Below are 13,738 nucleotides of genomic sequence, written 5' to 3' on the forward strand. Positions count from 1 at the left end.
TGAGTGAGAGTGTGTGAGTGTGAGAGTGTGTAGGTGTGAGAGTGTGTAGGTGTGAGAGTGAGTGAGGTGTGAGTGTGAGTGTGAGAGTGTGTAGGTGTGTGAGAGTGAGTGAGTGTGTGTGAGAGAGTGTGTAGGTGTGAGAGTGAGTGAGTGTGTGTGAGAGTGTGCGTAGGTGTGAGAGTGAGTGAGTGTGTGAGAGTGTGCGTAGGTGTGAGAGTGAGTGAGTGTGTGTGAGAGTGTGTGTAGGTGTGAGAGTGAGTGAGTGTGTGTGTGAGAGTGTGTAGGTGTGTGAGAGTGAGTGAGTGTGTGTGAGAGAGTGTGTAGGTGTGAGAGTGAGTGAGTGTGTGAGAGAGTGTGCGTGGGTAAGAGAGCAGAGGGAGGTGGGGGATGATTTTCAGACTACAAGTTGGTTTACTGTGATATTCAACAAGAGGCTGTGTCGGGCCCACTGCTCCCTGCTGTATTTATATCTGTCCCAGTTTGTAAACACAACAATACCTGGTACACACCGGCTAAGGTCTGAATGCATTCAAAATGGTTCACAAGGTCTCCCAGGATTGAACCGCCTTTGGGATTGACGAACCCTGGGACTGAGGGCAGGCTGGATAAGTTTGGTCTTCTCTCCATGGAACAGAGGAGGTCAGGACGGGAGTAAAGAGAGGTTTACAAGATGGAGGGATTCTGGGACATTTACTGGAGTGAGTCATTAACGCAAGGCCATACGCTGAAAATCACTGCAAAAGACGTGGAAGGAAGATGGTGGGAGATATTTTCAGAGTTGTCAGGTACAGAGCACTGTCCTGTAAAGATTTACAAATGGATTCCATCACCAATTTTAAAAGGAAACAGAGAGTACCAGAGGATGAGAAATTGACAAGTTATAAGATGCAGGAAAATGGGACTAAACAAACACGTTCATTCTAAGAGCCAACACTAGCACAAGGGGCTGAATGGCCTTTTTTTATTTCTGTATGTTTCTCTGATTGGATGACAATGAATTCCCACTCTGTTTTCAACCTAATGGCAGGTTTGGAAATCCCGCTCAATAATCTTGTTCTAATTACTATATCTCCTAGTTTTCTCCAATAATCTCCTCTAATCAGACTCTAATCATAGCAGTTTCACACATCCCAAACCCACGCACTTCCCAATGACAATGAATTAAACACCGCAGTCTCTCTTGGGCAAGAGAGTGTGAACAGGGACAGCACTATCTGAGGTCAGAGGTGACGTTGGCTTCAGCAGCTGAAGAGGATGAGCCACTCCATAAGACCATCAGACATTGAAGTAGAAATTAGACCATTCTGCCCATTGAATCTGCTCCGTCATTCTATCATGGCTGATAGATTTTTCAACCCCATTCTCCCATAATCTTTGATACCCTTGACAATCAACATTCTCTCTACCCCTGTCTTAAATATCCTCAGTGACCTGGCCTCCACAGCCCTCTGTGGCAGTGAATTCCACAGCTTCCCCACTCTCTTGCTGAAGTTTCTCCTTATCTCCATTCTGAAAGGTCTTCCCTTCACTCTGAGGCTGTGCCCTCGGGTCCTAGTCTCTCCTACTGATGGAAACATCTTCCCAACATTTACTCTATCCAGGCCATTCAGTATACAGTAACTTTCAATTAGATCCCCCCCTCATCCTTTTAAACTCCATTGAGTACAGTCCCAGAGTCCAGCTGAAGAAGTTGATTTGTTCCGTGTAACAGAAGGTGCTTTTGGAGTTGGTATGGGTTTAAAAGGTGAGCTCAGGACAGTTAGAATGAAATCAGTGCCAAGAGAGTGGAGTTTATCTGAGGGCCGGAACATGATACTGGGATCCTCACAACACTGGGTACAGTTTTGATCTCTGTATGTGAGGAAGGATGGTCTGACGATGGAGAGAGTGTAGCGAAGATTTCTCAGACTGATTCCTGGGATGGCAGCACTGAAGGATGAGGAGAGACTGGGTCAGTTAGGACTAAACCTTAGAAGAATATGGGAGGGGTGTTCTCATGGAAACCTATAAAATCCTGTCAGGACCAGACAGGGTAAAAGTTAAAGGGGGAGGGTTCAGAAGAGTTTATTAAAATTTCCAGAATAAGAACGAGGTCAGAGCGTGGAAAGGGTGAGGAATCTCACCTCAGGCACAGCAGATAAGGAGAAGCCAACACAGTCAGTACCAGACGGAGGGTGTTGTACTTACATTGCATCCTGTACAAGACAAGGAAAAGGAGCTTGGAGCACAGATTGAGATTGGCTGGTTCGATGTTATAGGTATCGCAGAGAGGGCTGAGGGGGAATTAGGGCTGGGAATGAAATACCCAAAGATCCGTGTCCTATTGAAAGGACAGGCAGATGGGCACGGGTTGCCTTGTTAGGAAGGGATTAAACTGTAGTCACTGGCAAGAAGTGACATCGGTTCGAAGGGTGTAAGTGAAGAGTTGAGGAACCAGGAAAGGAAGATGACCTTAATGGGAGTCATGTACAGGCCTCCTAGCAGTAGTCAGGATGTGGGGCAGAAAATAAATGAGTGAGAAAAGGCATGCCAGAAAGGCAAAATTACAACAATCTTAGGGGAATTTGATGTGCACATAGAATTCACGGAATGTCTATGAGATTTCTTTACAGCAGCTTGTGATAGAGCCCAATAGGCAACACGGAGCCCTGGATTTGGTGATGTGTAATGAGGGATACTTGATTAGGGAGCAGAAAGTGAAGGAACCCCCAGGGGAAGAAATGACGGTAGCATTCACCCTGCAATCTGAGAGAGAGAAGTTGCAGTCGGATGTAACAGGATTCCAATTGAGTAAAGGGAACTACAAAGGCATAAGGGAGGAGCTGGCCAGAGCTGATTGAGAAAGGGGCCCAACAGGGAAGACCATGCACCAGCAAGGGAAAGAGTTCCTGGGGGGCAATTCGGGAGGCACAGCAGAAATTCATCCCAAGAAAGAAGAGGGAGAGAGGATGAGGCAACCATAGCTGCCAAGGGGAAGTCAGAGACAGCAGGAAAGCAATAGATAAAGCATACAATGCGGTGAAGGTTAGTGGGAATCCAGAGGATTGGAAGGCCATTAAAAACCAGGACAACTGTAAAAGAAATAGGATGGAGAAGATGAAGTATGAGAGGAAGCTAGGAAGGAATATAAAAGAAGATTGCTCAAGTTTTTTGATAGATATCTAAAAATTAAGAGAGGCAAGAATGGACACTGGATGCCAGAAAACGAGGCTAGAGAATTAGAACAGGGAACAAAGAAATGGTGGAGGAACCGAATCGACACTTTGCATTAGCATTCATGGTAGAACACCCAAGTAGCATGCCAGACCTGAAAGAGAGAGTCAGGGAGGAGAGGTGAGTATAGTGACCATCACGAAGGAGAAGGTGCTGGGGAAGCTGCAAGGTCTGAAGGTGGTTAAATCACCGACAGGGTGGGCTACACCTGAGCGCTTAGAAGGAGACACCTGCAGAATAAGTGGAGACATTGATGGCGATCTTTCAGGACTCACTAGAATCAGGGAGGGTCCCAGAGAATTAGAAAATGGTTAATGTAACCACATCCCCCCACAACCACCCCCCCCGTTTAGGAAGGGAGGGAGGCAGAAGACAGGAAGCTATAGTCCAGTTAGCCTGACCTCAGTCGTTGGTAAGATTTGAGAGTCCGTCATTAAGGATGTGATTGTGGAGTACTTGGAAGTTCATGGGAAAGTAGGGCAGAGTCAGCACAGCTTCATCAAGGGGAGGTCCCGCCTGAGAAAGCTGTTAGAATTCTTTGAGGAGTTCATGAGCAAATTAGACAAAGGAGAGTGAGTGGGTGTGAGCTATTTGGATTTGCAGAAGGCCTTTGACAAGGAGCCATACAGGAGGCTGCTAAATAAGATAACAGCCCATGGTGTTAGGGGCAAGGTACAGGCATGGACAGAGGATTAGCTGACTGGCAGAAGACAGAGGGTGGGGTTAAAGGGGTCTCTATCAGGATGGCAGCTGGTGCTAGTGGAATTCTGCAGGGGTCAGTGTTGGGACCATGACTATTCACGTGATACACTAACTCCCTGGACAAGGGATTGTGGGCATTGTTGCTAAGTTTGCAGATGACACAAAGATAGGTGGAGGGATGGGTAGTGTTGAGGAAGTGGGGAGCTGCAGAAGGTCTTAGGCAGGCTGGGAGAGTGGGCAAGGAAGTGGCAGATGGAATACAATGTGGGAAAGTGTGAGGTGATGCACTTTGGTAGGAAGTGTAGATTATTTTCTAAACAGGAAACGCTTCATAAATCTGAAGCACAAAGGCACTTGGGAGTCCTGGTTCAAGATAACAGGCAGGTTCAGTTGGCATTCAGGAAGGTGAATGCAATATTAGCGTTCATTTCAAGAGGGTTAGCATACAAGAGCAGGGATGTCCTGCTGAGGCTGTATAAGGCTCTGGTCAGACCACATTTGGAACACTGTGAGCAGTTTTGGGCCCTGTATCTAAGGAAGGATGTGCTGGGGTTGGAGGGGGTCGTGGGGAGGTTCACAAGAATGATCCTGGGATGAAGGGTTTGTCATATGCGGAGCAGTTGAGGACTCTGGGTCTGTACTCAATGGAGTTGAGAAGGATTTTAGATTAGATTAGACTTACAGTGTGGAAACAGGCCCTTCGGCCCAACAAGTCCACACCGACCCGCCGAAGCGCAACCCACCCATACCCCTACATTTACCCCTTACCTAACACTACGGGCAATTTTAGCTTGGCCAATTCACCTGACCCGCACATCTTTGGACTGTGGGAGGAAACCGGAGCACCCGGAGGAAACCCACGCAGACACGGGGAGAACGTGCAAACTCCACACAGTCAGTCGCCTGAGTCGGGAATTGAACCCGGGTCTACAGGCGCTGTGAGGCAGCAATGCTAACCACTGTGCCACCGTGTTGAAGCTTACGGAATACTGAGAGGCCTGGACAGAGTGGACATGGAGAAGATGTTTCCAGTTGGAGAGATTCGGACCTGAGGGCCCAGCCTCAGAGTGAAGGCATGACCCTTTAGAATGGAGATGAGGAGAACTTTCTTCAGCCAGAGGGTGGTGACTCTGTGTGACTCATTGCTGCAGAGGGGGCTGTGGAGGCCAAGTCATTGAGTGTGTTTAAGACAGAGATAGACAAGTTCCTGATTGGTAACGGGATCAAAGGTTACAGGGAAAAGGCAGGGGAATGGGATTGAGAAACATTTCAGCGATGGCAGAGCAGATCTGATGGGCCTAATGGCCTCATTCTGCTCCCCCAGCGTCTGGTCTTGAACACAGGAGGGATGTTCCTGATGACTGAGGAGCCCAGAACCAGGGGATCACATTCCAAGGACACAGGGCAGCTCATTTCAGACTGAGATGGGGAGAGGTCTCTTCACCAAGAGAATGGGGAGCTGTGGAATTCTCTGCCTCAGGAAGTAGTTGAGGTTCTGTAGAGGATGCAGGAACGGGGGACTGAGTTGGATGATCCTTTGAGCCTGTGTGATGGAGCTCAATGGTATGGGACAACACGTCATCCAATGATGCCTCCAGGACAATGATACTTGGATGAGGAAGAGTTCAGGAATAAATCTCTGTCATTCCCACAGATCCTCTGGTTGAAATGGAAACTTAACACATGCAGCCCCGAGTGGACGAGTCAGTCGGGAGGAGGAAGGGGCTGTTACACACAGATGGTCTCGTGTGAGCAGGGTCAGTGGGTCCAGACATTGTCAGGTGAGCAGGGCCAGACACTGACCGGGTGAGCGGGGTCAGACACTCTCCGGGTGAGCGGGGTCAGACACTCTCCGGGTGAGCGGGGTCAGACACTGGGTGAGCGGGGTCAGACACTCTCCGGGTGAGCGGGGTCAGACACTGGGTGAGCGGGGTCAGACACTCTCCGGGTGAGCGGGGTCAGACACTCTCCGGGTGAGCAGGGTCAGTGGGTCCAGACATTGTCAGGCTGAATGTCATTCCTGTCTCTCCTGTGGTGGGACAAACCTGATTGGGAGATGGTGGGGGATTGGGTATGGAATACGGGACCGAGAGGTAACTGCTCCTTGAAGATAAAGTAAAATAAAGCTGAAAAAGATCAGCCTGAAGAAAGGAATCAAACAACAAACAAATCTAATGCAACAAACTGTTGGAAAACTGGAAAAGTTTGCAAATTATTTTAAAATTGTTAACCAGATAAACTGACACAGAACAGCAATGTAACACAGGGATGGGTATCTAAGAGAAAGAAAGAACATGAGAACAGCAGCAGGCCATTCGGCCCCTTGAGCCTGTCCTGCTATCATTCAGTGTGATTATGGGTGACCTTCAACTCCACCTCCCCACCCAAACCCTGGATTCCCTGAGAGAGGAAACTTCATGGAGTTACCATCCTCTCCAGTCCCTTCACACAATAAAACAAATACAAGAGTCATTGGTTAATCAGTGCACACAGAGGTCATTGACCTGCTGAGTGTTTTTGGCATTTTCTGCACTTGTTTCAGATTTCCAGTATCTGTGAGATCTCGTATCATGTTACCTTGATTATTTGCCCTTCTTTGAAGGGCAGTTCTTCATCAGCAGCATCAGGATTGGGTGACATTGATAAAGGATCATAATCAAAAAGAGCGACGAAAATCCTGGGCAGGACATCCTCGCTGCAAACATCGCCCTCAGACTCTGGGGAGAGGCGCTCCCGAGCACAGGACCTGGCTGAGAGATGCACACACTCAGACCGACTGAGAGACTGCACAGAAACAGGAACGCTGCACATACTGTCAACATCACAACCTTCACAAACAACTTCACAAGGAGACATCCCAAAGTATGTCATAGAATATGTCACACTTTTCAAAGTATAGATATTTTCGTAACATCGGAAGTGCCACAGTCAATTTGTGCACAGCGAGATCCCATCAAAAAGCAATGCGATTACAATCATCTCTCTTATTGATGTTGTTATGATCCCAGTTGCTGGTAAGATGGGACAAGGCAGATCCCAGAGTAAATCCTGGCTTGCTAGAGGTCTGTTTCATTGTTGAATTTGTTTACTGTGATGGTCAGTGACTGAACATGTTCACAAGAGATTGCCAGTGTACATTTAACAAAAGAACACCAACATATATTACACATAAAAACAAAAAACACTGTAGAAGAACTATTTGAAGTAGTGTTATCATAAATAACAGAGATAAATATTTAACCCTTTTGTATGTGCACCAACCTCACAGATGCTCTCACTCCAGTGAAAGGTCCAACCTGTTTTCATTTAGAAATTCCTTGATCAATGGGCATGGTAGGAATTACTTTCCTTCCAGCAAACATCTGCAATCGCCCAATGCTTTTTCTCTTTAATTACTGTCTCATGAAACTCTTCAACAAACTGCTAACACTGCTCACTTATCCCTGAACATGTGTTCTAAAACTTGTGCATTTAACAGCCTTATAGGATTTGATCTGATCATTATTGTCACATGTTCTGAGATACAGTGAAAAGTATTGTTTTCAATGCTATCCAGGCAAACCATATCTTAAATACATCAGACTGCAGAACACAGTGTTACAGCTACAGAGAAGGTGCAGAGAAAGAGCAACGCTAATATATGAGAGGGCCGCTCATAAATCTGATCACAGTGGGGAAGAAGCTGTTCTTCAATCTGTTGGTATGTGTTTTCAAACTTTTATGTCTTCTGCTGATGGAAGAGGGTGGCAGAGAGTATTTCTGGAGTGGGAGGGGCATTTGATGATGTTGGCTGCTTTCCCAGGGCAGCCAGAAGTATAGACAGAGTCAATGGATGGGAGGCTGGTTTGCGTGATGGACTGGGGCCTTTGGTCATACCAAGCTGTGATTCATCGAGGGAGAGATTGTTGTCTTTACCTCAAGCGCTAACCTGCCTCTCTCTCTCTCTATCCTGTATTTTTTGAGATCCAATCCATTTCTGTGGTGTCATCAACAAATTTATAAATCGGGTTCGAGCTGAATTTGGTCACAGGGTTGGGAGTGTATAAGGAGTACAGTAAGGGGCTGAGTAGGCAGCCTTAGGCAGGGCTTGGATTGAGGATTATCGTGGAGGTAGGTTTGTCGCCTGTCCTTACTGACTGCGGTCTGTGGCTCAGCAAATCAAGGATGCAGTTGCAGAGGGGCAGCAGGGTCCTACATCTCCGAGTTTGGAGATGTGTTCTGTTGGAATCATGGTGTGGAAAACAGAGCTAAAGTCAATAAATAGGAGTCTGACTTAGGTGACCTTGTAATTCATATGTCCCAGTGATGAGTGTTGGGTGAGGGAGATGGTGTTGGCTGTGGACCCGTTGTGACAGTAGGTGAATTGCAGTGGAACGAGGCAGTCAGAGGCTGGAGCTGTTGTGAGCCATGACTGATCTTACAAAGCACTTCGTAATGACGGATATCAGAGCCACTGGCTGCTAAACGTGAAGATGCACGGCGTGATTTTTCCTCGGCACTGGGATGATAGTGGTCTTCTTGGAGCAGGTGGGAACCTCACATTGTAGTACGGAGAGGTTAACGATATCACCCTCTATAAACTACAATAAAAAAGCTCCTCATCTATTATAGTTTGAAACCTTCTGATCACTGGAAACATTCTCCTAGTCATGTCTAAGCCAATCAGGACTTACTTTCTTCTGCCTTGATTTTTTTGGAGACTGTTAAACTGTGGTATTGATCTTCTAGGGTTTTTTTTTACTCTGAATGACCTCGTTCTCTCTTGGAGGGAAACTTGCACATTTAGTGACCTTCTGGATGGATCTGTCCCTCTTTCTAAAAGGAAACTAGTTTCTGTCTCTGTCTTCAGGTTTCATGAGATGTGCTGTTGCTGGACAGCACCCAGTATTCCACACACCCCACCGCCCAGGAAATTGATAGTCCATTACACAAAAAAATATCCAGCACTATCCACGGGGTCACTGACACTCAGGGACAGGGAATTGTGGAAATGAATATTTCCTCGAATCCCTACAGCGTGGAGACAGGCCCTCTGGTCCAACAGGTCCACACCAAATCTCCAAACAGTAACCCACCCAAACTCATTACTCAACATTTACCCTTGATTAATGCTCCTAACCTACATATCCCTGAACACTATAGGCAATTTAGCATGGCCAATTCACCCTAACCTGCACATCTTTGGACTGTGGGAGGAAACCACAACACCCGGAGGAAACCCACACAGACACTGGGAGAATGTACAAACTCCACACAGAGAGTTGGAATCAAACCTGGGTCCATGGCACTGTGAGGCAGCAGTGCTAACCACTGAGTCACCATGCAGCCCATTTCCTGTCAATATCCTTTTGAATTGTATCCAGTTTTTGCCCAGGTGGGAGGAACAGGTGGCCAGAAATCCCTGTTAATATTCCGAACAGAGGAATTGTCAATCCCACACAAAAATCTACAAGCCAATATCTCAATCGGTTAAGGATTGACTGAATTTAATTTGTTATTAATGGTCTGGCCATCAGATCGGGGTATTTGTTCTCAGTTTTGGTGGCATCTTGCTGTACAATAACTGGCTGCCAATATCTGTTCCACTGAAAGAACACAGGCCTGAAACATTACGTCTCACTTTACACAGACAATGACAGGCCAGCTCAGTATCCCCAACACTTAGAACCTAGAACAATACAGCGCAGAACAGGCCCTTCGGCCCTCGATGTTGCGCCGACCTGTGAACTATTCTCAGTTCGTCCCCCTACACTGTCCCAAAATCATCCATGTGCTTATCTAAAGATTGTTTAAATCTCCCTAATGTGGCTGAGTTGACTACATTAGCAGGTAGGGCATTCCACACCCTTACCACTCTCTGTGTAAAGAACCTGCCTCTGACATCTGTCTTAAATCTATCACCCCTCAATTTGTAGTTATGCCCCCTTGTGCACGCTGACATCATCATCCTAGGAAAAAGACTTTCACTGTCTACCCTATCTAATCCTCTGATCATCTTGTATGTCTCTATCAAATCCCCCCTTAGCCTTCTTCTCTCCAATGAGAATAGACCCAAGTCCCTCAGCCTTTCCTCATAAGGCCTTCCCTCCAGACCAGACAACATCCTGATAAATCTCCTCTGCACCTTTTCCAATGCTTCCACATCCTTCCTGTAATGGGGCGACCAGAACTGTACACAATATTCCAAGTGTGGCCACACCAGCATTTTGTATAGTTGCAGCATGATATTGCGGTTCCGGAACTCAATCCCTCTACGAATGAAACCCAACACACCGTATGTCTTTTAAACAGCACTATCCACCTGGGTGGCAACTTTTAGGGATATATGCACATGGAACCCAAGATCCCTCTGCACATCCACACTACCAAGAATCTTTCCACTGACCCAGTACTCTGCCTTCCTGTTATTCTTCCCAAAGTGCATCACCTCACATTTAGCTGCATTGAACGCCATTTGCCACCTCTCAGCCCAATTCTGCAGTTTATTCAAGACCCCCTGCAACATTCTTCCACACTGTCCACTACTGCACTGACTTTAGTGTCGTTTGCAAATTTACTAATTCATCCATCTATGCCTACGTCTGAGTCATTTATAAAAATGACAAACAGCAGTGGTCCCAAAAACAGATCCTTGTGAAATACCACTAGTAACTGGATTCCAGGCTGAATATTTTCCATCAACCACTAGTCGCTGCCTTCTTTCAGAAAGCCAGTTTCTAATCCAAACTGCTAAATCATCCTCAATTCCATCCCTCTGCATTTTCTCCAACAGCCTACCATATGGAACCTTATCAAAGGCTTTACTGAAGTCCATGTATACCACATCAACTGCCCTACCCTCATCCACATGCTTGGTCACCTTCTCAAAAAACTCAATGAGGTTTGTGAGACACAACCTGCCCTTGACGAAACCATGTTGACTATCTGCAATCAAGTTGTTGCTTGCTAGATGATTATAAATCTCATCTCTTATAATCCTTTCCAAAACCTTTCCTACAACAGAAGTATAATTACCTGGGTCATCTCTGCTGCCCTTCTTGAACAAGGGCACAACATTTGCAATCCTCCAGTCCTCTGGTACTAAACCTGTAGACAACGATGACTCAAATATCAAAGCCAAAGGCTCTGCTATCTCCTCCCTAGCTTGCGAGAGAATCCTCTGATAGATCCCATCTGGCCCAGGGGACTTGTCTACTTTCGCTCCTTCTAGAATTGATAACACCTGTTTGTAACTAACCTCGATCCTTTCTAGTCTAATATCTCTACCACATTCTTCTCCTCTACAATATTCTCCTTTTCCTGAGTGAAAACCGATGGGAAATGTTCATTTAGCACCTCTCCGATCTCCACAGGGTCCACATTCAACTTCCCACTTCTGTCTTTGACTGGCCCTATTCCTACCCTAACCATCCTTTTATTCCTCACATACCTATACTTACTGCTCTGTTTTCAGATTTCCAGAATCCTCAGATTTTGTTTCTGTCCAACAACAGTTCAAAGATTAATGAGTGGGCTGTAACAGTCTTCGGGGTGAGTAGAGGTCATGGGAATGAGGTCCTTTTGTTCTTTTGAATGTTGCTCAGGTTTGACGAACCAACCAGAAGTCAGTATCTCACCCTGACTGTTCCCAGCGAATCAGAGCTCAGCAAAAACTGAGTCATCTCTGACTCAGCTCCTCTTTCAAATATAAAAGGTTTAATTTAAAATTTAAAGTGGTGTTTTCTTTAAAATGAAAGTGTCCAGGATCTTGTTTAGTGCCTGGTCTAACAGTAGTGACAGAGAGCTGGGAGATTGAGGGGTGTCAGTGCCCTGTTGTTGAGTGATCAATGTCACTCATCCCTGAGCAGGAGGATGGTGTGGAGCTGAAATGGAGGATTGGAGAGGACTGGTCATTAATTACCATATCGGCTCTCGGAAGGCATGCTGCGCTGAACTGGCCACTTTCTCCGACCCACGACATTACGATGATAAACGTCATCTCTCCCTGGAGAGATGTTCCCTTCGCTTCCTGAACGGGACCGACCACCTTCACTGTTACTGTCCACTGTGATTTCTACATGGAGAAAGAATATCAGATGTTACAAAGTCAGAGCAAACTGCATTAAAACACTGCTCTTTCACTGCATTGGTCCACAGTGTTCAAATGTACTGCGATATTACATGGTCCAATACTTTCAACTAGGTCCCACCAAACTGCTTTTTATTGTCAGTAAGACCTTCTGAATTGACGTGCTCTTGAGAATTTCCAACCTTTTTTTCAGTGTAACCGGTGCTGTACACGGAATGGTTGTGTTATGGTCAGAAGTTGAAAATGTGTTGCTGGTTAAAGCACAGCAGGTTAGGCAGCATCTCAGGAATAGGGAATTCGACGTTTTGAGCATAAGCCCTGATTCCTGATGAAGGGCTTATGTGCGAAACGTCGAATTCCCTATTCCTGAGATGCTGCCTGACCTGCTGTGCTTTAACCAGCAACACATTTTCAACTGTGATCTCCAGCATCTGCAGACCTCATTTTTTACTCTTATGGTCAGAAGTCACATGACACCAAGGTGTAGCTCAACTGGTCCACTTCACCTGATGAAAGCTTGTGATTTCAAACAAACTGTTGGACTATAACCTGGTGTTGTGTGACTTCTGCCCTTGTCCACCCCAGTCCCACACCGGCCCCTCCACCTCTGACACTGAAACCTGCATTAAGCTCCACCTGATCTGACAAAGTCATCCAATCTGGGTGGGGGAACAGAGACTCCAGATTGAAATCCAGATGGAGACAAATGTTATCCCTGTCCCTGATAGATCGTGTTCATTTTTTTAAATTAGCCAATGTCAATTTTAATATTGTTATCATTCAATAAAGATGTTCCTTCCTCTTGTCATGACTTACTAATAGCTCATCCTCTCCCACTGTTAGCTAAACAGACCTCACCTGCCTCTATTCCTGATGAAGAGTTTTTGCCCAAAACGTCGATTTTCCTGCTCCTTGGATACTGCCCGACCTGCTGTGCTTTTCCAGCACCACTCTGATCTAAGCAGACCTCAGACCCAGGACAGGAAGGAAGAGTCCCCACAAGGAGCTCCATTTACACTGATTCATTCATGGGATATGGCTCGGCCAACATTAGTTATCTATCACTAACTGTACAGAGGACAGGTCAGAGTCGACCACATTCTGTGGGTTTGGAGGGACACGTAGACCAGAGCAGCAAACGATGGCAATTTCTGTCACTAAAGAGCATTAGTGAAGTAACAGGGTCTCCTGACAATGATTCACCATCATCATTCAATTCTTAATGCCAGATATTTATGGAATTTGAATTCCACCATCTGCCGTGGCAGAATGTGAACCCGGGTCCCCTCAGCGTAACCCGAGTCTCTGAATTAACAGTTTAGTGATAATAACCGCAAACCATCACCTCCCTTGTCTAAACTGTTATTGTTTATTTCATAAAGCAGAAAGGACAAACATGGCAGAACTTGAACCTGACCATTAGCTGTTTGAGTAAAAAATGAGGTCTGCAGATGCTGGAGATCACAGCTGCAAATGTGTTGCTGGTCAAAGCACAGCAGGTTAGGCAGCATCTCAGGAATAGAGAATTCGACGTTTCGAGCATAAGCCCTTCATCAGGAATAAGAGAGAGAGAGCCAAGCAGGCTGAGATAAAAGGTAGGGAGGAGGGACTAGGGGGAGGGGCGATGGAGGTGGGATAGGTGGAAGGAGGTCAAGGTGTGGGTGATAGGCCGGTGTGGGGTGGGGGCGGAGAGGTCAGGAAGAGGATTGCAGGTTAGGAGGGCGGTGCTGAGTTGAGGGAACCGACTGAGACAAG

The 13,738-nt window shown here is 46.3% G+C and overlaps 1 protein-coding gene across 1 annotated transcript in view; it reads right to left on the reverse strand.

The window, feature by feature from the left end:
* rimbp2b (RIMS binding protein 2b) overlaps positions 1-13,738 on the reverse strand; it is a 119,838-nt gene that overhangs the window by 20,739 nt on the left and 85,361 nt on the right. The window contains exons 16-17 of the mRNA XM_060843897.1: positions 11,816-11,968; positions 6,493-6,665 (exon numbers count right to left, since the gene is read on the reverse strand). Of these exons, the coding sequence (XP_060699880.1) occupies positions 6,493-6,665; positions 11,816-11,968 (326 nt within the window). The remainder of the gene's footprint in view (positions 1-6,492; positions 6,666-11,815; positions 11,969-13,738) is intronic.

This window comes from Hemiscyllium ocellatum, chromosome 24 (assembly GCF_020745735.1).
Source record: "Hemiscyllium ocellatum isolate sHemOce1 chromosome 24, sHemOce1.pat.X.cur, whole genome shotgun sequence".
Lineage (NCBI taxonomy): Eukaryota > Metazoa > Chordata > Chondrichthyes > Orectolobiformes > Hemiscylliidae > Hemiscyllium > Hemiscyllium ocellatum.